Source organism: Lithobates pipiens, unplaced genomic scaffold (genome assembly GCF_037356315.1).
Source record: "Lithobates pipiens isolate NorthernLeopardFrog02 unplaced genomic scaffold, aLitPip1_a1.2 Scaffold_27, whole genome shotgun sequence".
Lineage (NCBI taxonomy): Eukaryota > Metazoa > Chordata > Amphibia > Anura > Ranidae > Lithobates > Lithobates pipiens.
In genome coordinates this window covers 225,769,215-225,796,462 of record NW_027507788.1, presented here as the reverse complement: position 1 = coordinate 225,796,462, position 27,248 = coordinate 225,769,215, and the positions used below count along the sequence as shown (strand labels likewise).

The following is a 27,248-nucleotide window of genomic DNA, read 5'->3' as shown; positions in this document are numbered from 1 at the left end:
TGTTTAGATGCGGCATTCATTATTTCGGATAATTCGTAACTTCCGATAAATTTGTATTCGTTACATTCACTAACAGCCAAATTTAAAAGGAAATTCCAATATCTATAAATTAATAGTTAGTTATTATTAGTTAGTTATTATTTCAAATTTTACTGATTTTCTTTCTTTTTTCAGCTTTTTAGAATTTTTTAATTTTCGAATTTCCAAATTCCAAAAATGCAGAAATTTGAAATTTCGTAAATTCAAAATTCGGAAATTCGAAATTGGGAAATTTGAAAATGTGAAAATCCGAATTTTCAGATTTCTGCATTTCTGAACTTTCAGATTTCTGAATTTCCAAACTTTTTCGGATTTCCTAAAATGCCTTACCTGCAAATTCGTCCCTCACCGCCAAAAATCCTTTACCACTAAGGGCAATACATACGAACTGAAAGAATTTTACAACTGCTCCTCTGAGTTTGTAATTTATGCGATCCGCTGCCCTTGCAACCTACTTTATATAGGGCGTACCATTCGCACCCTAAGAAAAAGGTTCGGCGAACATCGCCGATCAGTAGAAGGAGATTCCAATCTCACTATCCCACGACACTTCAAAGAACACCATCAAGGGTCCACAGAGGGCATGCAAGTTTGGGCCCTTGAACAGATACCTGGATCCTTCCCCCTCGCAGAGCGTTTCAAACGCCTCTGCGAGAGAGAAACTTTTTGGATATATACGTTAGACACCCTCACGCCTGGAGGCCTTAACGAGGACATAGAAATTAACTCAGTTGTCTAATCTGCATCCATCACACTTTCCTAATGAGACTTATAATCCACCCCCCCCCCCCCGCCTTCCCTACCATAAATCAGAATTAACGTGCCTTTTCAGATCCCACTGCATATAGGTCCATGCACGTGTGTGTATGTATGCACACATGTGTGTATATATATATATATATATATATATGTGTGTATATGTGTGTGTATATATGTGTACTTAATAGTGTGTGTACGTGAATTGAAATGCACACAGATGTACAATCGTTATGAATACTTCCCACCTTTTATTGTATATATTCTTTTTATATATATATATATATATGTTTTGTTTGAACATCATTGTTTTATTTGCACATCATTTTCAATTGTATCCTATATTACCAAAATTTTATAATATCAAATCCTATCAATATACATGTCTCTTACCATCTTACGTTCTAATACCCACCAAAGAAATATACCTACAGCATTTCATCTAATAAAAAATTATTTTGCCCCATCCCCCGTTTTTTTCTCACCATTTTCATTCTTTTTATTTCTCTGTATTTTTGTATTTGTATATATATTTTGATTTTCATTTTTATATATATTTTTTTTTTATATATATATTTTTTTATATATTTTTCATAATTTTATTTTAATTTTTTATTTTTACTACATAATTTTTTCTATATATATATTTTTTTTATTTGCATTATCATTATATTTTTTTATCCATATTTTTATCGTTATTTTTAGTATTATTTTTTAATTCCACTGGTATATATATATTTTTTTATTATTCTTTTTATTATCATTTTTATTTTTATTTTTATTTCTATTTCTCAATTTCTAACAATTTTTTTTATATTAATTCTTTTACAATCTATTTCACTCTTTTTACAAAATTCTTTTTACAAACATTTTCGATTTTTCTAAAACAATCTAATAAATAAAAAATAAAAAATCCCAACTTTTATCGTTTTTTCCCCACACTTTTAATTTGTATCTATACACACACAAATTAAACTGTTCCTTTATGGACACACACACAATAACAATCTACAACAAGCCTGCAGCACATAGCCTATTAACACCATGCCTTGGTCGGAACAGTTCCGCCCCACAAGGTGGAACCTGAACTCGAACGACCAATTAGAACTGCCCTTCTCCCTATTTAAACCACTTCCAATATGGTGACCCAGATGCCTGATGAAGGAGCACGCATGCTCCGAACGCGTGCAACGTAAACCATAACGAATGTCATCACAGTGCGCCCCAACGTACCAACGAATGGACCTCCCTGACGCTGCTACGGGCCATGCGACGCTGGGAACCACCGGCGCCACCGGACGAGAAACACAGCTGAATGAGAAACCGCTTCTCCTCGGGAGCCCTGCGATGTCCCCCAGAGACCTTTCTAAATACATGATGTGCCTGAAACTCTCTGGTAGAGTGTGAGTGTATAACTTTACTAATTAAATGTTTGTGATCCAAATATACTGCACTTAGATTGGCGCTGTTTTTTCTTCTCTTTATATATCTTCTACAAGGTACCTTCTACCCTTGAACATGCCGCCTACCTGGCTGTGCTAAAGAAATCTTCCCCTTTCTATGGCTATTTTCACAACTACTGGACTATAACCTATGATCCTGTCAGCTACCTATTACTCTTGCTACATTTACTAACATATCCAGCAAGGATTGCAAGACTCTGTGGAAAAGCAGACTTGAAAACCCTAAATCCGCTATACACACTAACTATAGCGTTTCCCCCCCCCCCCTCCTTTTTTTCCCTCTTCACTCCCCCCATCCAGGACATATATAATCCAGCAGCGCAACGCACAAAAAAACATTTTTTTACTCTGTACTTACACTAGAAGCCTGTGCATGCAGCTCTGCTTTATGGACAAATAACATACACACATGCGCCCGTGTGTGTATATTCATACCCATATATACCGCTCACACCAGAGAGATATATAAGCACATCAACCTGCCTAGATACTCCCGTAACAATACCACATATACACATATATATCTCCCTCCCTTAATTTTATACATATATTTTTCTACATATATATATATATATATAATTTTTTTATATATATATTTTTTTATTTTTTATTTTTTATACATATATCATTTTTACTTCTATCCTTTCATTTTTTATTTATATTTTCTTTTATATACTTTTTATTTATTCAATTTTCCACATTTCTCATTTTCTATTTTTATACTTTTATACTTCATCCTTGCATTTTTTGTATTTTGAATTTTTATATTTTTACTGTGTTTTTTTCTTATATTTCATTTTTTATATTTTTTATTTTTATTTTTATTTTCATTTTCTATTTCTATTTTTATTTTTTATTTTTTATTTATATTTTATATATTTTTTATATATTTTTTATGTTTTATTATTATTATATTTTTTAATTTTCAAAAAATATTTTCCCCTATTCCATTTTTCACTGACACCTTTTTTTATGACCTCGTGCTATTCCTATAATGTACATGCTTCAATCAGTAGAGCATTCCAAATATGTTTTTCTAGATGAATTATTCTCACAATTCCCAAAAGATTTTTTCAAGGTACATTTTGATACAGGAGAGAATGCATATATGAAATTATGCACACTATTTAGAAAAATTGAGGATTCAATCATAACACTCAATCACCAAAAATGGGACAAGTTTTTTCTTGAAAACTACCTTTCCTCTAAAATTACCCCGAGGGGCCTCAGAATAAAAACTAGATGTGCTTTCCTCTCACCCGACCTCCAAACCGAATGGGAACATATCTCTGAATTTTGTTCCCAAAAATGGATAAATATTATTTTGAAACAGCGGGATCTCAAAAGCACGTCTCTTTTAGATAAGCTAAAAAATCAGATACTAAACCTCACAAAGGAGACACCAAACCTTCCCAGCACATGGCTAGATCTACTTAAGAAAAAAACAAAATTAGATGAAGATAAACTAATAAAAGTAAAACTCCAAAAAATGAGATGAGATGTAGATGACTACAACAATAAAAGGATCTTCCAATGGAAAACCAGTAACTCTACTCCAGTGCCTCTAATGCAGATTCAATTTCCATCTTCCTTTCGGCCATTTAAAACCCACCATCCCCCCACACATCCCTCCCAACATCCATACTCAAAACGCACCAACCAACCAACCCAACACATATCGTCCTATAATCCAGAACCCATAAGGGAGAACAGCCCTCACTAGGGATGAGCCGAACACCCCCCGGTTCGGTTCGCACCAGAACTTGCGAACGACCCCCGCGTTCGGTACGAACGTTAGAACCCCATTGAAGTCTATGGGACTCGAACGTTCGAATTGGAAAATGCTAATTTTAACGGCTAATATGCAAGATAGTGTGCTAAAAAGGGTTTGGCGATCTGCCTCCTGTCTCAGGGGACATGGGTCACTGCAAAAAAAAGTTTTAAAAACTACCGTTTTGGCGGGAGCACTGATTTTAATGACGATTAAAGTGAAAAAAAAAAGTGAAGTATTCCTTTAAATATGGTGCCTGGGGGGTGTCTGTAGTATGCCTGTGAAGTGCCACGTGTTTCCCGTGTTTAGAACAGTCCCTGCACAAAATGACATTAAACGGAAATAACACCATTTAAAACTGCTTGCGGTTTTAATGTTATATCTGGTTCCTGCAATATGGTTGAAAATCATTGAGAAAAATGGCATGGGTAGCCCTCCCTGCCCATTACCAGCCTATTTGGGTCTTGTACACATATTAAGGGGAACCCCGTACCCATATTAAAAAAAGGAAATGCGTGTGGCCCCCAGGCCCTATATACTCAGAACAGCAGTATACAGGCGGTGCAAACAAGACAGGGACTGTGTAGGTTTGTTGTGTTAAGTTGAATCTGTTTGTCATTTTCAACCGGTACATTTTTAAAGTGTAGCTCCAGCCAAAAAAAATATTTTTAACCTTTTTGGAAAACATAGGGAAGGGTTATCACCCCTGTATAATTTGTTTTGTCGTCCATCTTTTTTCATCTCACTTGCTGCTGTCTCCTTGCGTTTGCAAGTAGGAGATGTTTGTAAGTTGGATGTTTGAAAGTAGGGGCCTGCCCTATATTATAGCGGTATGTACTGGGTACAGAGCACGCAGACAGCACGCACTATCTCCTAACACTACTGACTGCAAGCTCTATTATTAACCACTTGTTAGCCCAATGTTTGCATAAAGTGAAAGATGAAGTTATGCTGAGTAAATAGATATCAAACATGTCACTCTTCAAAATTGCACATGCCCGTGGAATGGCGCCAAACGTCGCTACTTAAAAAATCCCCATAGGCGACGCTTTAAATATTTTTTTACTGGTTACATGTTTTGAGTTGCAGAGGAGGTCTAGGACTGGAATTATTGCTCTCGCTCTAACATTCTCGGCGATACCTCACATGTGTGGCACATGCGAGCACATGGGGACATGGGCGCTTTAATTTTTTATTTTTTATTTTTATTGTTCATTTTACTTTATTTTAGTTTGACATTTTTTTTCCCAAAAATATATTTTTGATCACTTTTATTCCTATTACAAGAAATGTAAACATCCCTTGTAATAGGAATATGGGGTGACAGGTCCTCTTTACAGTGAAATCTGGGGGGTCAATATGACCCCACATCTCACCTCTAGGCTGGGAAGCCTGAAATAAAAAATTAAAAAAAAGATTCTGGCTTTGATCGTACTGGCGAGTTGGTAGAAGCACTGGAGGGCGGTGAGGGGTGGGGGGCGTCTATGGCTGGGTACTTCAGGGTATCACCGAGTATGGCTGGGTATCTCTGAGTATGGCTGGGTATGGCAATTTATGGCAGGGTATTACAGAGTATTGGCGGGGTATTGGCGGGGTACTACAGAGTAATAGCAGGGTACTGCAGAGTATTGGGGGTACTGCAGAGTAATAGCAGGGTACTGCACTGCAGAGTAATGGCGGGGTACTGCACTGCAGAGTAATGGCGGGGTACTGCAGAGTAATGGCGGGGTACTGCACTGCAGAGTAATGGCGGGGTACTGCAGAGTAATGGCGGGGTACTGCACTGCAGAGTAATGGCGGGGTACTGCACTGCAGAGTAATGGCGGGGTACTGCACTGCAGAGTAATGGCGGGGTACTGCAGAGTAATGGCGGGTACTGCAGAGTATTGGGGGGTACTGCAGAGTAATGGGGGTTACTGCAGAGTAATGGGGGGTACTGCAGAGTATGCACTGGTATTGCAGAGTATTGGCAGGGAATTGAGGGGTTAAATTCGGTGAGCAGCGATGTGGGCACTGCAGATGCAGCCCACATCGCTGCTGACACCGATCTCTTTCCCCTCCGCTGTACCGATCGGTACAGAAAGGGGAGGGAGGAACAGGCGTCATAACATGACGCCGGTTTGTTTCCAAGTGATCACTCCGTCATTTGACGGAGCAATCACGTGGTAAACGGCCGCTATGAGCGGCCGTTTACCGTGATGCGCCGGGTCCTATGGACCCGGCGGTCACGGATGCTCTCGAGTGCGCACACCTCGGGGCACGCGAGAGCAGAATTCTGGGAGGCCGTTAATTAACGGCCTCTCTGAGTTAAACAACCGCCCTGAAGCCGTTAATCGGCAATGGGCAGTTGTTAAGTGGTTAAAGCTAGATCACTAGCTATATAGGTGAGGTGAATATAGTGGTGTATACTGCAGTCAGGGCACAGACAATAACCACTACACAGCAGCAAGATAGGAAATCAGCCAAAAACGATTGGTGTGTACTGTGTTGAAGGTACACAGAACACCCACTGCTTCAGATGCAAAGTAACACACTACAGGAGGCCGCCTTAAAGGCGGCCTTATATAGTGTGGGGCGTGCACTACACAGCCTGAGCTATGATTGGCCACAGGCATCCTGCCTGTGGCCAATCATGGCTCTCCTCGCTGCCGGCGCTGCGATTGGCCAAGCATGCGGGGTCACAGTGCATGCTTGGCCAATCATCGGACAGCAATGCACTGCGCCAACGCAGTGCATTGTGGTCCGCGCGCGCGTCACTCGAATTTTGACGCGAACGGCCAAAACGTTCGGAATTCGCCGAACGGGCGAACAGCCAATGTTCGAGTCGAACGTACGTTCGACTCGAACACGAAGCTCATCCCTAGCCCTCACACTTTACAACCAAAACCTAAACGTTATAGAAAACCAAATAGAGACATAGAAACCTTACAAAATAAAAAACATACCACTACTTCTACTGACAGTGTAACCAATAACAAACCTACAAACACCCCCAACCAAAACAGAAATAAAAATAATACAAATAGAGGTGAAAACACCCCTCCAGGACACACAAAAAAGAGTAATCAGGTTACCTCTAATACAACAACCCCGGATATTCCTGCAAAACAGTCTCTCCAAAGCACATATGACACTAACATTACAACGGTTCAACAAAAAACCTATTCACAAACAGTCCAAAATCGCCCTCTCGAGTTTCCCACACAGACAGACGACCAGTCTTTTTTAGTCCTAACCCCTCAACCTGCACAAAAAAGAAAACTAGAAGAGGCAGAAGAGGGGGGAGAAGAAACAAAACCCAAAGAAAAGTTTGCCAAACTATAAAAATCTACAACCTTTCTTCACATACCCTGGTCCCAGATGAAATCTCCCTACTTAATAAAGGACTCAACTTCGCACCCACTAGCCATCCCAACCCCTTCACTCTATTTGTGGATCTAAACAAATTTATACGTAATCTCACAGTGAAACGTTTTTTCAATATCAAATCCATCAAGGAAAATCCCAACAATACCACAGTACCCAGCATGAATAATACCTCTCCTTTATGTACAAAAAATATATACCAAGATGATCCTTGCCTAGCCATTTTGGAAGAACTATACAATATGAATAAAGACCCCGCCACCACCTTTAGTCTCTCAGACACTTCTTGCACATACTATCAGCCAGATTCCCCCCCAGTAAAACATACTCCTTTTAGGCCCAAATCCATCTTTAACCCCAGCCAGGCAAAAGGCCCATACATACAAAGCTTCTACCAGGTTGTCTATGCAGATATTAAACGTCTTTGTAAACTAAGGCCCCCCCCCCTCTCCCCTACAGCACCACAGAAACAACCTCACTCCACAAGAAACTCGGGCCCTTCAGAGTCTAACAAAAAATTCCGCCAACAGATTACTCTCTGATAATAACACATACAAACCCTTAAAAAGTGACCCGCTCCCCCTCTTCTCTATAGAAGCTGAAGCACTCATAAAACGAGCCCTTGGAGATAATATTATTACAAAAGCAGAAGCTTCCTTTCTATCCAAAACATATTACAACACTCCATATTTGTATCACCTTCCGAAAATACATAAAAATTCAGAAAATCCCCCGGGGAGACCAATTGTTGCCGCAATGGAAAGCATAACCAGCCCCTTTTCTATTTACATTGACCATTTTCTGCAACCACTGGCACAAAATCTCCAAACATACATACGAGATGGCACACACCTACTAGAGATTCTAAAAACTTACTCCTGGGAGCCCACCTACCAGTGGGTGTCCTTGGATGTCAATTCCCTCTATACTTCAATTCTCCATGCTGTTGGCCTTCGGGCAGTAAAACACTTCTTAGCCCTAGACCCATCCCTAAAAACTGCACAAGCAGATTTCATCTTAGATTCCACAAAGTTCTGCCTCACCCACAATTACTTCTCTTTCAACAAAAAATTCTACTTGCAAACCCAAGGGACAGCTATGGGCGCCAATTTTGCACCTAGCTATGCAAACCTGACAATGGGCTTTTGGGAAACTTTATACATCTGGAACAACAATCCATACACAGAACATATTATATACATAGGTCGCTACATAGATGACATTATCATCATATGGAACAACACCGGACCACCCATAGACGACTTTGTTTCACATTGTAACGCCAATGATTTAGGCCTATCTTTCACTTTTGAATCCAGTCCAGACAGCTTACCCTTTCTAGATCTTGAACTTTGCCATACCAACAAAACCATCTTCGCAAGAAACCACATTAAACCCACTGCAGGAAATTCATATTTACACTTCCAAAGCTGCCACCACCCAAGGTGGATCACCAATATCCCTAAAAGTCAATTTAATCGTTTAAAACGAAACTGCACCCATAACTCAGATTACATCGAGCAGGGTACCCTGTTTAAAAGAAAATTTGAAGACAAAGGCTATCCCCCCACCCTAGTAGATGAAGCCTTTACCAAATTCCTGGACACCCAGCTAGTAACACACCCGGTTACATCCCAACCACATGAAACCATGCCGGACAAACTGACGGTCCATTCCCAAACCCATAGCACCAGATTCATTACCCAATATCACTCCCAACACAAAAAAATGGAAAAGATCTTCAAAAACCATTGGAGTATCCTTCTAGAAGACCCTCTACTAAAAACCTCTATAACAGATACCCCCAAGATAACATATCGTAGAGCACGCAATGTAAAAAGTTTTATCGCCCCGAGCAAATTGAAAACCGATAACAAGCCAAAGCCACTCAGGACATTCCTCACCCTGAAGGGCATGTACCAATGCAAGAAACTAAAATGCCTTACCTGCAAATTCATCCCTCACCGCCAAAAATCCTTTACCACTAAGGGCAATACATACGAACTGAAAGAATTTTACAACTGCTCCTCTGAGTTTGTAATTTATGCGATCCGCTGCCCTTGCAACCTACTTTATATAGGGCGTACCATTCGCACCCTAAGAAAAAGGTTCGGCGAACATCGCCGATCAGTAGAAGGAGATTCCAATCTCACTATCCCACGACACTTCAAAGAACACCATCAAGGGTCCACAGAGGGCATGCAAGTTTGGGCCCTTGAACAGATACCTGGATCCTTCCCCCTCGCAGAGCGTTTCAAACGCCTCTGCGAGAGAGAAACTTTTTGGATATATACGTTAGACACCCTCACGCCTGGAGGCCTTAACGAGGACATAGAAATTAACTCAGTTGTCTAATCTGCATCCATCACACTTTCCTAATGAGACTTATAATCCACCCCCCCCCCCCCGCCTTCCCTACCATAAATCAGAATTAACGTGCCTTTTCAGATCCCACTGCATATAGGTCCATGCACGTGTGTGTATGTATGCACACATGTGTGTATATATATATATATGTGTGTATATGTGTGTGTATATATGTGTACTTAATAGTGTGTGTACGTGAATTGAAATGCACACACATGTACAATCGTTATGAATACTTCCCACCTTTTATTGTATATATTCTTTTTATATATATATGTTTTGTTTGAACATCATTGTTTTATTTGCACATCATTTTCAATTGTATCCTATATTACCAAAATTTTATAATATCAAATCCTATCAATATACATGTCTCTTACCATCTTACGTTCTAATACCCACCAAAGAAATATACCTACAGCATTTCATCTAATAAAAAATTATTTTGCCCCATCCCCCGTTTTTTTCTCACCATTTTCATTCTTTTTATTTCTCTGTATTTTTGTATTTGTATATATATTTTGATTTTCATTTTTATATATATATTTTTTTTATATATATTTTTTTATATATATTTTTCATAATTTTATTTTTATTTTTTATTTTTACTACATAATTTTTTCTATATATATATATTTTTTATTTGCATTATCATTATATTTTTTATCCATATTTTTATCATTATTTTTAGTATTATTTTTTAATTCCACTGGTATATATATATTTTTTTATTATTCTTTTTATTATCATTTTTATTTTTATTTTTATTTCTATTTCTCAATTTCTAACAATTTTTTTTATATTAATTCTTTTACAATCTATTCCACTCTTTTTACAAAATTCTTTTTACAAACATTTTCGATTTTTCTAAAACAATCTAATAAATAAAAAATAAAAAATCCCAACTTTTATCGTTTTTTCCCCACACTTTTAATTTGTATCTATACACACACAAATTAAACTGTTCCTTTATGGACACACACACAATAACAATCTACAACAAGCCTGCAGCACATAGCCTATTAACACCATGCCTTGGTCGGAACAGTTCCGCCCCACAAGGTGGAACCTGAACTCGAACGACCAATTAGAACTGCCCTTCTCCCTATTTAAACCACTTCCAATATGGTGACCCAGATGCCTGATGAAGGAGCACGCATGCTCCGAACGCGTGCAACGTAAACCATAACGAACGTCATCGCAGTGCGCCCCAACGTACCAACGAACGGACCTCCCTGACGCTGCTACTGGCCGTGCGACGCTGGGAACCACCGGCGCCACCGGACGAGAAACACAGCTGAATGAGAAACCGCTTCTCCTCGGGAGCCCTGCGATGTCCCCCAGAGACCTTTCTAAATACATGATGTGCCTGAAACTCTCTGGTAGAGTGTGAGTGTATAACTTTACTAATTAAATGTTTGTGATCCAAATATACTGCACTTAGATTGGCGCTGTTTTTTCTTCTCTTTATATATCTTCTACAAGGTACCTTCTACCCTTGAACATGCCGCCTACCTGGCTGTGCTAAAGAAATCTTCCCCTTTCTATGGCTATTTTCACAACTACTGGACTATAACCTATGATCCTGTCAGCTACCTATTACTCTTGCTACATTTACTAACATATCCAGCAAGGATTGCAAGACTCTGTGGAAAAGCAGACTTGAAAACCCTAAATCCGCTATACACACTAACTATAGCGTTTCCCCCCCCCTCCTTTTTTCCCCTCTTCACTCCCCCCATCCAGGACATATATAATCCAGCAGCGCAACGCACAAAAAAACATTTTTTTGTCCCTGGAGCCTGTGGCCGCCCATCAAGGGCTTTCCCCGGAGCCTGTGCCCGCCCAGCAGGGCTGTCCCTGGAGCCTGTGGCCGCCCAGCAAGGGCTGTCCCTGGAGCCTGTGGCCGCCCAGCAAGGGCTGTCCCTGGAGCCTGTGGCCGCCCAGCAAGGGCTATCCCTGGAGCCTGAGCCCGCCCAGCAGGGCTGTCTCTGGGGCCTGTGGCCACCCAGCAAGGGCTATCCCTGGAGCCTGAGCCCGCCCAGCAAGGGCTGTCTCTGGAGCCTGTGCCCACCCAGCAGGGCTGTCTCTGGGGCCTGTGGCCACCCAGCAAGGGCTATCCCTGGAGCCTGAGCCCGCCCAGCAAGGGCTGTCCCTGGAGCCTGTGCCCACCCAGCAGGGCTGTCTCTGGAGCCTGTGGCCACCCAGCAGGGCTGTCCCTGGAGCCTGTGGCCGCCCAGCAAGGGGGGGTTTAAGACAGGGGGCAAGTCAGGAAATTGTTTGTTTAAAGCGGAGGTCCGCGCATCGCTGGAAAAATGAAAAGGCAGCAGCTACACATACTGCAGCTGCTGGATAGTAATAATAGAGCACTTACCTGTCCTGGAGTCCAGCCATGTCAGCACTGCAGCTGATGCTTCCATCAGCTGTCAGGTGCTGCCGCCATCATTATGAGTATGGGAACCCCGAAGTGTAGCCTTACAGTTTCACACCGCTCCTTTCTCCTACTGGCCCAGAGGCAGGGGAAGGAGGAGAGAGGAGGACAGGGCCGAGCGGTGACATCAATATCCACGGCTGTGACTTCCAGAAGTGGGAACGGGATACCTGTCAAAGACAGGTATCCTGCCTCCCCTCCCCCCCAAAAGGTGTCAATTGTGGCGCCGGAGGGGTGGAGGAGACAAATTTATCTGAAGTTACGACTTATCCGAAATAACGAATGCTGTATCTATATGAATGGAATGTAACAATCTAATAATAATAAATAACAATAATAAAACTTTTTTATTATTTATTATTCATTTTTTCAATTCCATTTGTTTAGATGTGGCATTCATTATTTCGGATAATTCGTAACTTCCGATAAATTTGTATTCGTTACATTCACTAACAGCCAAATTTAAAAGGAAATTCCAATATCTATAAATTAATAGTTAGTTATTATTAGTTAGTTATTATTTCAAATTTTACTGATTTTCTTTATTTTTTTTCAGCTTTTTAGAATTTTTTAATTTTTGAATTTCCAAATTCCAAAAATTCGGAAATTCTAAATTTCGTAAATTCAAAATTCGGAAATTCGAAATTGGGAAATTTGAAAATGTGAAAATCCGAATTTTCAGATTTCTGCATTTCTGAACTTTCGGATTTCTGAATTTCCAAACTTTTTCGGATTTCCAAATTTCCGAAAAAAGCATAAAAACCAATGAAACGAAAACAAATTTTGTGTCAGTGTGCATGTCTAGATACCACAAATCCATCCATTATTCATATAGGGGGCAGCGTGGAGACAGGGGGCGGAGCCCGGGTGCCCCTAATGGGGCGGGCTGTCACTGATGTGCAGTATACTGTATGGCGGTAAGTTTACTAACCCTGATTAATGACTTCTGTGCTTCCTCTCTCTACAGGTGAATTCATCCCATGCCACATACACAAATCACCTGTATATTTTTGCCATTAAGTTTTCAGACTCAATAAGAGATGATTTTGTCATGGATATTTCCTGCAGTGAGCCCCTGAATTTGAATGCCAGTCCTAACGTGACACTTGGGTAATTATTATTACATACAGTAACTTTGGTCTTTCAGAAATCCATGCTGGCTCTCTTTTAGGTTTGGGTCACACTACGATTTTGACTCTATTTGTGGTTGGAGGGAAGCTTCAGAATAGCAAAAATGTTTTTACAACAAATTATGTGAGAAGACTGCAGTTCCTCCTTAAATATAGACAAAACATTGGCCTTGTGCCAGGTCTTAATAAAGTAGAAACAAACCCTTAGATATAACTGAGCTCAGCTCTCTGAGGACACATGGGTGTAAGCCATCTGTGCCAAGTGTTTCCAAGTGACCCTGTCAGATCGGGAAGAAATGTCCCTGCAATAGAAGAGTTTTTATAACCCGTGTCTCCATCCCTTCCTTCTGCTTTAGTGCTGCAGCCAGGGCTGCTGATAGAAATCACGGGGCCCCCTACAGCCTATCTGACAAGAACCCCCCCCCCCCCCTCCGAAAATATGAAATTATATTTTTTGCTAAAATGCAACTCCCTTTGCAGCCATGGCAGAAATTATACCTGCGTTGAACAGGACCCATTCAAGTGAATGACGTCACAAAGGCCGCAGTGGCCATGGATATATTTATGCTATGCGTGAATCTATCCATTGCATATAGGGGGTGGTGAGGAGAGAGGGGGGTGGCGCCAGGTGCAACTAATGGACGGGCCGTGACTGCTGCTGGCCCTCCTGCTTAGCAGGTGCCCGGGCCCCCCTTTTGAACTGATGAGGCCTGGGCCCAGTACAGGAGGGCTGGCTGTACTGCCTTATCAGCGGCCCTGGCTGCAGCCTCCGGAAGCCTCTTAGATATTCGCTCCTGAGTGTCACCTGCCGTGCTGTGCGCTTCCTTCCTTCCACCCCTATGTCTCTGCTGAGTCCTGTAGTGACATCGGGGGGCAGAGGAAGGAGCCATGGCATGTGCTGGCAGACACAGGAATCCCACACTTCCGGAAGTGTAGAATACTGAAGAGTCCGGTGGAGGCGGCACCACAGGAACGGAGGGAAGGTAGGAGATATGGGCCGTCTGAGAGGTAAGTATGAAAACTCTTCCATTGCAGGGATGTCGCTTCTCAATAATTTTTCTCTTATATTACTTTTATATTGTCGGTTTCTTATACATATTCATTTGAAACCTTTGTGGTGCATTGGAAATCCTCATTTTGTATATCAGCTTCCCCTCCCCCACCAGTATACACGGCGCTGAAGAAGAGATCTAATAGGTTTTGCTCGTTCTTTATCCTCAGTGTAAATATCTCAGTTCTGCCCACACTCTGTATAATAACATAGATCCATGGCCACATACCTACAAGGGTTTCTAGGTAGGTGACCTTCTGTTGTGTGTTTATTTTCCAGGCCCGCAGCAAAAAATGGCCTTATAGCAGATGTGAGTTATACGGTCTACATGACGGCCTATAAAGATAACCAGTTTATTACCCAGCTCTCAGATTCCGACACCCTGTATGTAGGAGATACTATCTACATTGCAGTGGGCATACCAGATCTGGATGCCAACACCTTCCATCTCAAAGTGGCGAGTATTTATGCTTCTCCGGCCAATCCAAGCTCCAGCAAGTACTATTTTCTTCAGGACGGGTAAGTACACAGGGCACTGGGTAACAATTCTGTGTGTTCTTTGTACACTTTGACTACAGAAATAATTCACTAAATGGCCAGAACAATATATCACCTTACCCATTTATGTTACACAGTTACATAGTAGGTGAGGTTGAAAAAAAGACACAAGTCCATCCAGTCCATTGCAGGGGCGGATCCAGAGTCTAATCTCGGGAGGGGCACTGCTATAAAATATGTTTTTGGGGGGCAATTTATATGGGAAATGGCTGGTATTGGCGCTTCAATCATTATGGCACCATGGTTGTTATGGTGTCAGGATGATTGAAGCGCATTATTTCTATTAATACATTGTAATATAAAATTAAATGGTTCAACTCACCATATTGCAGAATCAGTGGGAGCCCTGAGGATGTCACTTGCCATGTCGCCTGCCACCAAATGTGGATTGTCACTTGTCACCAAATGCGGATTGTTACTTGCCACGTCACCTGCCACACATTGCGGATTGTCACTTGCCACGTAGCCTGCCACACATTGCAGATTGCCACTTGCCACGTCACCTGCCACACATTGCCGATTGTGACTTGCCACGTCACCTGCCACACATTGCGGATTGTCACTTGCCACGTCGCCTGCCACCAGATGCGGATTGCCACGTAGCCTGCCACACATTGCGGATTGCCACTTGCCACGTCACCTGCCACACATTGGGGATTGTCACTTGCCACGTCACCTGCCACACATTGCGGATTGTCACTTGCCACGTTGCCTGCCACACATTGCGGATTGTCACTTGCCACGTTGCCTGCCACACATTGCGGATTGTCACTTGCCACGTTGCCTGCCACACATTGCGGATTGCCACTTGCCACGTCACCTGCCACACATTGGGGATTGTCACTTGCCACGTCACCTGCCACACATTGCGGATTGTCACTTGCCACGTTGCCTGCCACACATTGCGGATTGTCACTTGCCACGTTGCCTGCCACACATTGCGGATTGTCACTTGCCACGTAGCCTGCCACACATTGCGGATTGTCACTTGCCACGTCACCTGCCACACATTGCGGATTGTCACTTGCCACGTTGCCTGCCACACATTGCGGATTGCCACTTGCCACGTCACCTGCCACACATTGTGGATTGTCACTTGCCACGTAGCCTGCCACACATTGTGGATTGTCACTTGCCACGTCACCTGCCACACATTGCGGATTGTCACTTGCCACGTCACCTGCCACACATTGTGGATTTCCACTTGCCACGTAGTCTGCCACACATTGTGGATTGCCACTTGCCACGTAGTCTGCCACACATTGCGGATTGTTACTTGCCACGTCACCTGCCACACATTGCGGATTGTCACTTGCCACGTCACCTGCCACACATTGCGGATTGCCACTTGCCACGTAGCCTGCCACACATTGCGGATTGTCACTTGCCACGTCACCTGCCACACATTGCGGATTGTCACTTGCCACGTCACCTGCTACACATTGCGGATTGTCACTTGCCACGTCACCTGCCACACATTGTGGATTGCCACTTGCCACGTAGCCTGCCACACATTGCGGATTGCCACTTGCCACGTAGCCTGCCACACATTGCGGATTGTCACTTGCCACGTCACCTGCCACACATTGCGGATTGTCACTTGCCACGTCACCTGCTACACATTGCGGATTGTCACTTGCCACGTCACCTGCCACACATTGTGGATTGCCACTTGCCACGTAGTCTGCCACACATTACGGATTGCCACTTGCCACGTAGCCTGCCACACATTGCGGATTGTCACCTACTGGTGGTCTTTTGTTGGGTCCCAGAGTGAAGATAGGCAGCAGAGAGATGATGCAATCTCTCTGCTGCACACAGCTTCCTACACAGTGAAGGCGGAACTGGAGGGATGCAGGGCAGTGAGAGATGATGTCATCTCCCTGCTCCCCTGCCTGCTGGCTTCCTGATTGGCCAGCAGCCCTCCTAAGCCGACCAGCTGCCCCCCCCCCCCTCACCCGTCCACTCAGCGCGGGTACCCGCGGAACCGACCGCGATTGGACCCGCGGAACCGGCCGCGGGTACCCGCGGAACCGGCCGCGATTGGACCCGCGGAACCGGCCGCGATTGGACCCGCGGAACCGGCCGCGATTGGACTCACGGAACCGGCCCGCGGGTACCCGCGGAACCGGCCGCGATTGGACCCGCGGAACCGGCCGCGATTGGACCCGCGGAACCAGCCGCAATTGGACTCACGGAACCGGCCCGCGGGTACCCGCGGAACCGGCCGCGATTGGACCCGCGGAACCGGCCGTGCTGTCATCAGCTGGCGGTATTCTCGGAGGGGGCAATTGACCCGTTGCCCCCCCCCTGGATCCGCCCCTGGTCCATTGTGTGTGATTATATGTCAGTATTACATTGTATATCCCTGTATGTTGCGGTCGTTCAGGTGATTATCTAATAGTTTTTTGAAACTATCGATGCCCCCCGCTGAGACCACCGCCTGTGAAAGGGGAATTCCACATCCATGCCACTCTAAGCCCTTGTACACACGGGTCGGAACATTCCGACAAACCAAATCCGTCTGATTTTGTTCCGACGGATTCTGTCTGAAACTGGTGTTGCACACACACGGTCGGACAAAGTTGTTGGAAAATCCGATTGTACAGAACGTGATGACGTTATTTCGTTAGGACGGGACTACATTCAGGCTAGTAGCCAATAGCTTTGATCTAGGAATTTGATCTGAGCATGCGTGGTACTTTGTCCGATCGGAATTCTCTACAAATGATCGGACAAAGTCCGACCGGATCATGTTGTCAGAAAGTTTTATAGCCAAGCTCTAAAAAATTGTCGGTCGTATATTCCGACGTAAACAATCCGATGGAGCCCACACACGATTGGATTATCCGACAACACGGTCCGATCAGACATTTTCCGTCGGAATCTCCGACCGTGTGTACAAGGGCTAACAGTAAAGAACCCTCTACGTAGTTTAAGGTTAAACCTCTCTTCTTCTAATTTTAATGAGTGGCCACGAGTCTTGTTAAACTCCCTTCTGCAAAAAAAGTTTTCTCCCAATTGTGAGGTCACCAGTCCGGTATTTATATATTGTGGGGTCACCAGTCCGGTATTTATATATTGTGGGGTCAGCAGTCCGGTATTTATATATTGTGGGGTCAGCAGTCCGGTATTTATATATTGTGGGGTCACCAGTCCGGTATTTATATATTGTGAGGTCACCAGTCCGGTATTTATATATTGTGGGGTCACCAGTCCGGTATTTATATATTGTGAGGTCACCAGTCCGGTATTTATATATTGTGGGGTCAGCAGTCCGGTATTTATATATTGTGGGGTCACCAGTCCGGTATTTATATATTGTGGGGTCACCAGTCCGGTATTTCTATATTGTGGGGTCACCAGTCCGGTATTTATATATTGTGGGGTCACCAGTCTGGTATTTATATATTGTGGGGTCACCAGTCTGGTATTTATATATTGTGGGGTCACCAGTCTGGTATTTATATACTGTGGGGCCACCAGTCCGGTTTTTATATATTGTGGGGTCACCAGTCCGGTATTTATATATTGTGGGGTCACCAGTCCGGTATTTCTATATTGTGGGGTCACCAGTCCGGTATTTATATATTGTGGGGTCACCAGTCTGGTATTTATATATTGTGGGGCCACCAGTCTGGTATTTATATATTGTGGGGTTACCAGTCCAGTATTTATATATTGTGGGGTCACCAGTCCGGTATTTATATATTGTGGGGTCACCAGTCCGGTATTTATATATTGTGGGGTCACCAGTCCGGTATTTATATATTGTGGGGTCAGCAGTCTGGTATTTATATATTGTGGGGTCACCAGTCTGGTATTTATATATTGTGGGGTCACCAGTCTGGTATTTATATATTGTGGGGTCACCAGTCCGGTATTTGTATATTGTGGGGTCACCAGTCTGGTATTTATATATTGTGGGGTCACCAGTCTGGTATTTATATATTGTGGGGTCACCAGTCCGGTATTTATATATTGTGGGGTCACCAGTCTGGTATTTATATATTGTGGGGTCACCAGTCCGGTATTTATATATTGTGGGGTCACCAGTCTGGTATTTATATATTGTGGGGTCACCAGTCCGGTATTTATATATTGTAGAGTCACCAGTCCAGTATTTATATATTGTGGGGTCACCAGTCCGGTATTTGTATATTGTGGGGTCACCAGTCCGGTATTTGTATATTGTGGGGTCACCAGTCTGGTATTTATATATTGTGGGGTCACCAGTCTGGTATTTATATATTGTGGGGTCACCAGTCCGGTATTTATATATTGTGGGGTCACCAGTCTGGTATTTATATATTGTGGGGTCACCAGTCCGGTATTTATATATTGTAGAGTCACCAGTCCAGTATTTATATATTGTGGGGTCACCAGTCCAGTATTTATATATTGTGGGGTCACCAGTCCGGTATTTATATATTGTGGGGTCACCAGTCTGGTATTTATATACTGTGGGGCCACCAGTCCGGTATTTATATATTGTAGAGTCACCAGTCCAGTATTTATATATTGTGGGGTCACCAGTCCGGTATTTATATATTGTGGGGCCACCAGTCCGGTATTTATATATTGTAGAGTCACCAGTCCAGTATTTATATATTGTGGGGTCACCAGTCCAGTATTTATATATTGTGGGGTCACCAGTCCGGTATTTATATATTGTGGGGTCACCAGTCTGGTATTTATATACTGTGGGGTCACCAGTCTGGTATTTATATATTGTGGGGTCACCAGTCCGGTATTTATATATTGTAGAGTCACCAGTCCAGTATTTATATATTGTGGGGTCACCAGTCCCGTATTTATATATTGTGGGGTCACCAGTCCGGTATTTATATATTGTGGGGTCACCAGTCCGGTATTTATATATTGTGGGGTCACCAGTCCGGTATTTATATATTGTGGGGTCACCAGTCTGGTATTTATATACTGTGGGGTCACCAGTCTGGTATTTATATATTGTGGGGTCACCAGTCCGGTATTTATATATTGTAGAGTCACCAGTCCAGTATTTATATATTGTGGGGTCACCAGTCCCGTATTTATATATTGTGGGGTCACCAGTCCGGTATTTATATATTGTGGGGTCACCAGTCCGGTATTTATATATTGTGGGGTCACCAGTCCGGTATTTATATAATCCCCTCTCAGGCGTCTCTTCTCCAGAGAGAATAAGTTCAGAGCTCACAACCTTTCCTCATAACTAATATCCTCCAGACCCTTTATTATCTTTGTTGCCCTTCTTTGTAGTCGCTCCATTTCCAGTACATCCTTCCTGAGGACTGGTGCCCAGAACTGGACAGTATACTCCAGGTGCGGCCGGACCAGAGTCTTGTAGAGGGAGAATTATAATTTTATCTCTGGAGTTGATCCCTTTTTAATGCCAATATTCTGTTTGCTTTGTTAGCAGCAGCTTGGCATTGCTGAGCCCATCATCTACTAGGACCCCCAGGTCCTTCTCCCCCCTAGATCCCCCCCAGAGGTTCCCCTCCCCCCAGTCTATAGATTGCATTCAGATTTTTTCCACCCAAATACATTATTTTACATTTTTCTACATTGAACCTCATTTGCCATGTAGTTGCCCCTCTCCTGCGGAGAAGTTATTGCCCTGCTTAGCTTAGTATCGTCCGCAAATACAGAGATTGAACTGTATGTTTCTGAACAGCAGATCGGCGACCCTTTATTTACCCATAGCCATTTATAAACATAAGAACAGCAAAAAGTTATCGGGTGGCCAATCAACCAGGTGATCTCTGCGTACTCAGCGGTCACTAGATGGCTGGGTAGGCAAATACACTGTATTCAACCGATCCAAGGGGCTGTGTATCAAGTTATTGTTGTTATTGATCATCACATATAATAAATATAACATATCAATGAATGCATGACATGTACTTTTCAGCTATTACTGTATATACAGTATCTCACAAAAGTAAGTACACCCCTCAGTCACATTTGTGTAAATCTTTTCTTCTCTCTTTTCATGTGACAACACTGAAGAAATGACACTTGTCTACAATGTATGGGGGGGGGGGAGGGGCAACACAATTACAGTACATTATATCTATATACTGTATCTCACAAAAGTAAGTACACCCCCCACATTTGTGTAAATCTTTTCTTCTCTCTTTTCATGTGACAACACTGAAGAAATGACATTTGTCTACAATGTATGGGGGAGGGGCAACACAATTACAGTACATTATATCTATATACTGTATCTCACAAAAGTAAGTACACCCCTCACTCACATTTCTGTAATTAGTCTCTTCTCTCTTTTCATGTGACAACACTGAAGAAATGACACTTGTCTACAATGTAAAGTAGTGAGTGTACAGCTTGTATAACAGTGTAAATTTCCTGTCCCCTCAAAATAAATCAACACACAGCCATTAATGTCTAAACCGCTGGCAACAAAAGTGAGTACCGTATTTTCCGGCATATAAGACGACCTTTTACACTAAAAGAAAACAGCCAAAAAGCGGGGGTCGTCTTATACGCCGGGTATAAAGCAAAGGCGTCTTGTATGCAAGGCGCCCGCTGCATAACATCCCTCTGGATGCTTACTGAATGTGCGGTAATACTGTATACACCGCTGAGCCAATCCTGGCAAGCGATGTATTCTATTAGTGAATACAAAGCCTGCTCGGATTGGAGTAACCACCTCTGCCAATCCGAGCAGGCTACAAACGGTAGCCTGCTCTGATTGGCTTTGAGAGTCAGAGGCGCAGGCTGATGATGTTACAGCCCCTGCCAATCCGAGCAGGCTTTGTATTCATTAATAGAATACATTGCTCACTGTGATTGGGTTAGCGCGGTATACTGCATGTATACTGTGAGACAGTGTTAACTGTTGCACAAAGCGCTACTGAACATACAGCATTACCGCACATCCAGCAGGCTGACAGACTAGTCGGAAGGGGGTTGTCTTATACGGCAAGTATAGCACAAATCCAACATTTAAAATGGAAGATAAGGGGGTCGTCTTATATGCCCAGCCGCCTTATACGCGGGCAAATACGGTACTGGTCACTGGAAGTTCAACATGGCACCTCATGGCAAATAACTCTCTGAGGATCTGAAGATAAGAATTGTTGCTCTACATAAAGATGGCCTAGGCTATAAGAAGATTGCCAAGACCCTGAAACTGAGCTGCAGCACGGTGGCCAAGACCATACAGCGGTATAACAGGACAGGTTCCACTCAGAACAGGCCTCGCCATGGTCCACCAGAGAAGTTGAAGTCACCTGCTCAGCGTCATATCCAGAGGTTGTCTTTGGGAAATAGACGTATGAGTGCTGCCAGCATTGCTGCAGAGGTTGTAGGGGGTGGGGGGTCAGCCTGTCAGTGCTCAGACCATACGCCATACACTGCATCAAATTAGTCTTTATGGCTGTCATCCCAAAAGGAAGCCTTTTCTAAAGATGATGCACAAGAAAGACCACAAACAGTTTGCTGAAGACAAGCAGACTAAGGACATTGATTACTGGAACCATGTCCTGTGGTCTGATGAGACCAAGATAAACGTATTTGGTGTCAGATGGTGACAAGCGGCAACCAGGTGAGGAGGACAAAGACAAGTGTGTCTTGTCTACAGTCAGGCATGGTGGTGGGGGTGTCATGGTCTGGGGGCTGCATGAGTGCTGCCGGCACTGGGGGGCTACAGATCATTGAGGGGACCATGAATGCCAACATGTACTGTGACATACTGAAGCAGAGCATGATCCCCTCCCATCAGTATTCCAAGATGATAATGACCCCAAACATACCTCCAGGTCCACCACTGCCTTGCTAAAGAAGCTGAGGGTAAAGATGATGGACTGGCCAAGCATGTCTCCAGAACTAAACCCTATTGATCATCTGTGGGACATCCTCACTTGGAAGGTGGAGGAGGGGAAGGTCTCCAACATCCACCAGCTCTGTGATGTCATCATGGGGGAGGGGAAGAGGACTCCAGTGGTGACCTGTGAAGCTCTGGTGACCTCCATGCCCAAGAGGGTGAAGGCAGTGCTGGAAAATAATGGCGGCCACACAAAATATTGACACTTTGGGCCCAATTTGGAGATTTTCACTTAGGGGTGTACTGACTTTTGTTGCCAGCGGTTTAGACATTAATGGATGTGTGTTGAGTTATTTTGAGGGGACAGGAAATTTACACTGTTATACAAGCTGTACACTCACTACTTTACATTGTAGACAAGTGTCATTTCTTCAGTGTTGTCACATGAAAAGAGAGAAGAAAAGATTTACACAAACGTTATGAGCGTACTCACTTTTGTGAGATACTGTATATATATATAGTAATATATGTGGCTGTGGGGTACATGGCTAGGGTGGCATAGGCTGGGTTTCTTTCAATAAAGTGGGTTTCTTTGATTAAGTGGGCACTTCCACTCTGTCTCATCTGAACATCTCTGCTCTCTCCCTTCACAGGTAATCTATGTCATCTATGCTATTGTTTTTCCCAGCCACTTGTGGGCAGGGCTTAAGGCACCCTAGTGGGGACACTGTGGAACTGCATTTGTTAATCTAAACCATAGGTAGGAGCCGTGGTCATGCAAAATCAGCATTAGGCGATACTCCACACTTAGAAGTGAGCAGTACACTTGCACAGTTAACACTTTGTAATCCGAGGTCAAACTTCTCATACTCTTAATACTAAGCCTTCGGACACAACCTCTGTTGGAGAACACCACTCCCTAGGTTTGCCACCGGTACCACAGAGCATATGCTAGTCTCCATCAACTCAGCAGTCCCCTCACCTCCCTCCCATTGACAATGTCCCATATGTCACTACTGGACACAGGAAACACGCGTTTCCATAACTTTGTGCTTGTTCTCCTCCCGAGGCCCCACTCCATAATTCTCATGACTCCCAGGCTGGGTCCCTAGGTGCTCTGTGTGTCGTGGTGTCAGTCCCAGCATGTGGGGAAGTTAGTGAAGAGGCCAAGCATAACGCCCCCTTCATTACCAGAGCATCCATTACCTCTGTCATGTTACTCGTCTCCTGGCTAGGCTTGTGCAATTAGTTTCATAACGAATCGAAATTCGGCCGAATTTTTTTTTGCATTCAAATTCATTCGTTATATTTCTTTCGTATTCGTTGTTATTCGTTCTTTTTTTATTCGGACATTCGGATGCATCCGAATGTCCGAATAAAAAAAGAACGAATAACAACGAATACGAAAGAAATATAATGAATGAATTCGAATGAATTCGGTAATTCTTTAAAGATCTAATGAAACTTTCAAAAGGTCAGCTCAAAGTAAATCTTATAGTCCAATAGATATAGGCAATATGTCAAGTACTTTTCTGCAGCAGAGAATGACATTTTGCGACCCGATTTTGGGGCCACATATCTCAGGGTCACTTATAGGTAGAAACACCAAATTTGGTATGCAAACATAATAGTACTAGCACTACAACATATCTAAATTTGGATTTTCTAGCACCAAGTGACCCTGAGATACATGGCCCTAAAGTCGGGTCACAAAATATTTTCGAATGCCGTTGAAATAATATCGAATCATGTTGAAATCATTTAAAATGCGGTTGAAATAATATCGAATCATGTTGAAATCATTTCAAATCCGGTAGAAATATTTTCGAATTTGGTTGAAATATTTTCGAATGTGGCCGATTTTTTGAATTCGGTAGAAAACTAAACGAAATCCGAAAACGAATTTAAGGAAGTTAACGAATATAACTAAACGAAATGAATGAATTAACGAATTAAAACGAAACGAAACTAAACAAATTTTTTCCTTTTGCACATGTCTACTCCTGGCTGGTTGGTTTGTAAGTAGGTGCTTCCGAAGGGTTGAAGCTTTTTTTCTGTTATACTGACTCATGTCTGGTTCAGGTCATCTGTGTTTGGGTACAAGACCAAATGTTACAATTTATCTTTCTGCAACCTTTGTTCTTGGTCGACCTGCTATGATAGTGCCTCTGGGAAGTAAGGGTTAACACCGCTGGACAGGTTTTCCGCTCTTTCTCAGAAGGTTACCACCTCCTGAAGATCATACCATATAAAAGGGGTTCACCTAGTGCCCCAGGAGGTTGGTTGGGAAAGACTGCCAAGATGTAGCTGTCACTTTGTTGAGTCGGGGTTCCCTAGGAGGTTTTGGAACCTGAGGACTACATGGACTAGTAGGTGGCAATCATGGACTTACAGCCTTTTAAGGAATTACCACCAAATCATGGACGCTAAGGGATTACTTGCTACCTCTGTGGATTTACTACTATTGACTACTTTATGAACTTTGCTACTAAATTAGGTATGATTACTTCATGAGCACTTAGAGAACTCTGTACAGGAATGTGTGTGAAGATACAGTTTAAGAACTTCTCCTTTGTTACCCTTAAATATTTCAGTAAATATATTTGTTGTTCCTTTAATCTGCCTAGTCTGAAGTCTGTCAAGGGGTGCATGCAGTGCCGGGACAAGGTCATCCAGCGCCCAGGGCAAAGATACCAAACTGCGCCCCCCTTTCCCTTAGGGTTAGGGTCAGGGTGCCCCCTACCCCTGCAATAAACCATTGCGCCAGTGGCAGCCGCCCCTCCTGCCCACCCCTTGTCCCGGCCCTGGGTGCATGCATGGTGTATCAAAGAACAGTTCTTACATCAGGGGAGTAGAGCGTTAGAGGAGATACAGTAAAGTCCAGCATGTAGGATGCTGTCTAGTGTAAGCTATATTGCCATTGCTAGGGACAACCGTTTTTGTATAATTTGCTAAAGGCAACCAACCAGCCGGGGAATGGGTGACAGGCAAAGGTGATGGTCGCTCTTGTAGTGAAGAGGTGGTAGGCCTAGCCCCTTCACTAGCAACTGGCTCCCCACATACTGGAACTAAAGTTGATCCGGGGAAAATCCGATTGCCTCTCGGTGGATCAGGAAGGAATTTTTTCCCCTGCTTTAGAAAATTGGATCATACTCTGCTGGGGTTTTTTGCCTTCCTCTGGATCAACTGTGGGTATAGAATTGGGTATATGGGATTGTGTGATATTATTATTATTTATTTTTTGTGGTTGAATTAGATGGACTTGTTTCTTTTTTCAACCTGACTAACTATGTAACTAACCTAGCAGCACAGAGTGTCTAGGAACTTAGCTATGAGTCACTGGAGATAGAGATGTAGTGAGAACTTGGGAGAAGAACAAGCATGTAGTTACAGTAGAAGTTTGTTTTCTGTATCCAGTAGTAACAGGTGGACGTGTCACTGGGAGTGAGATGACAGGAATTGTTGTGTTGGTGGAGACTGGTACAGGCTCTGTGGCATACAGAGTTAACAGAGTAATAAGTTGGCCATGGGTAACAAAAGAGTTAACAGTGTAAGTTACTACTCGCTTCTTAGCCCTTGTACACACGGTCGGACATTCCGACAACAAAATCCGTCGGATTGTTGTGTTGCATACACACACGGTTGGACAAAGTTGTTGGAAAATCCGATCATTCATAACGTGATGACGTTATTTCGTTACGACGGGACTACATTCAGGCTAGTAGCCAATAGCTTTGGTCTAGGAATTTGATCTGAGCATCCGTGGCACTTTGTCCGATCGGAGTTCTCTACACATGATCGGACAAAGTCCGATCGGATCATGTTGTCGGAAAATTTTATAGCCCAGGTCTAAAATTTTGTCTGTCGGATATTCCGACGGAAACAGTCGGATGGGGCCCACACACGGTCGGAATTATCCGACAACATGGTCCGATCGGACATTTTCCGTCGGAATGTCCGATCGTGTGTACAAGGGCTAAGTCTGGAGTTGTACCTTAACTATGATTTCACATGTCCAAAAAACTCCTGCTTAGTGTATAGGCATTAGCAAGTGCAGTTCCACCCACAGGACGTTTCAGCAAGTGACATAAATACGTGTAGAACCCTTCTAGATAGGTTGCTAGGATGTTGGGTAAATCCAGTTATTTTTTGGGCTCCTCTGTAATCACTGGAGCAGATTTTGATTGCTTTGGGCTATTCTAAATGTCACAGGCTGCAGGTTTGATTGTTTCCCCCTGCATTCTAGAGGCCTATAGAACACGGTGGGTGGGAAAGTCAAATGAGCAGCTTGAATATTTCTTGTGCTTCAGCCAATACCTGGGGAGGTGTGCCCAGTAAATGACTGAAGGTACTAATAAATAGTCTGAGCTTTAGAACAGCAGGGTCTTCCTGACGGATTCAACCGGTCTGGGTGGTGGTGGCTACCCCTCCCTACAGAAATTCTACTGATTCAAGATGTTCAAGATGTTGATTGAGGTCCCTCCGAGGGCCTACACCTGAGAGAATCCCTGACACCCCAAGACT

The 27,248-nt window shown here is 43.3% G+C and overlaps 1 protein-coding gene across 1 annotated transcript in view; it reads left to right on the top strand.

Annotated features, from left to right (window-relative positions):
- The window catches only part of LOC143934579 (uromodulin-like), a 54,062-nt gene that overhangs the window by 12,326 nt on the left and 14,488 nt on the right, over window positions 1-27,248 (top strand). The window contains exons 5-6 of the mRNA XM_077458319.1: window positions 13,161-13,303; window positions 14,654-14,893. Of these exons, the coding sequence (XP_077314445.1) occupies window positions 13,161-13,303; window positions 14,654-14,893 (383 nt within the window). The remainder of the gene's footprint in view (window positions 1-13,160; window positions 13,304-14,653; window positions 14,894-27,248) is intronic.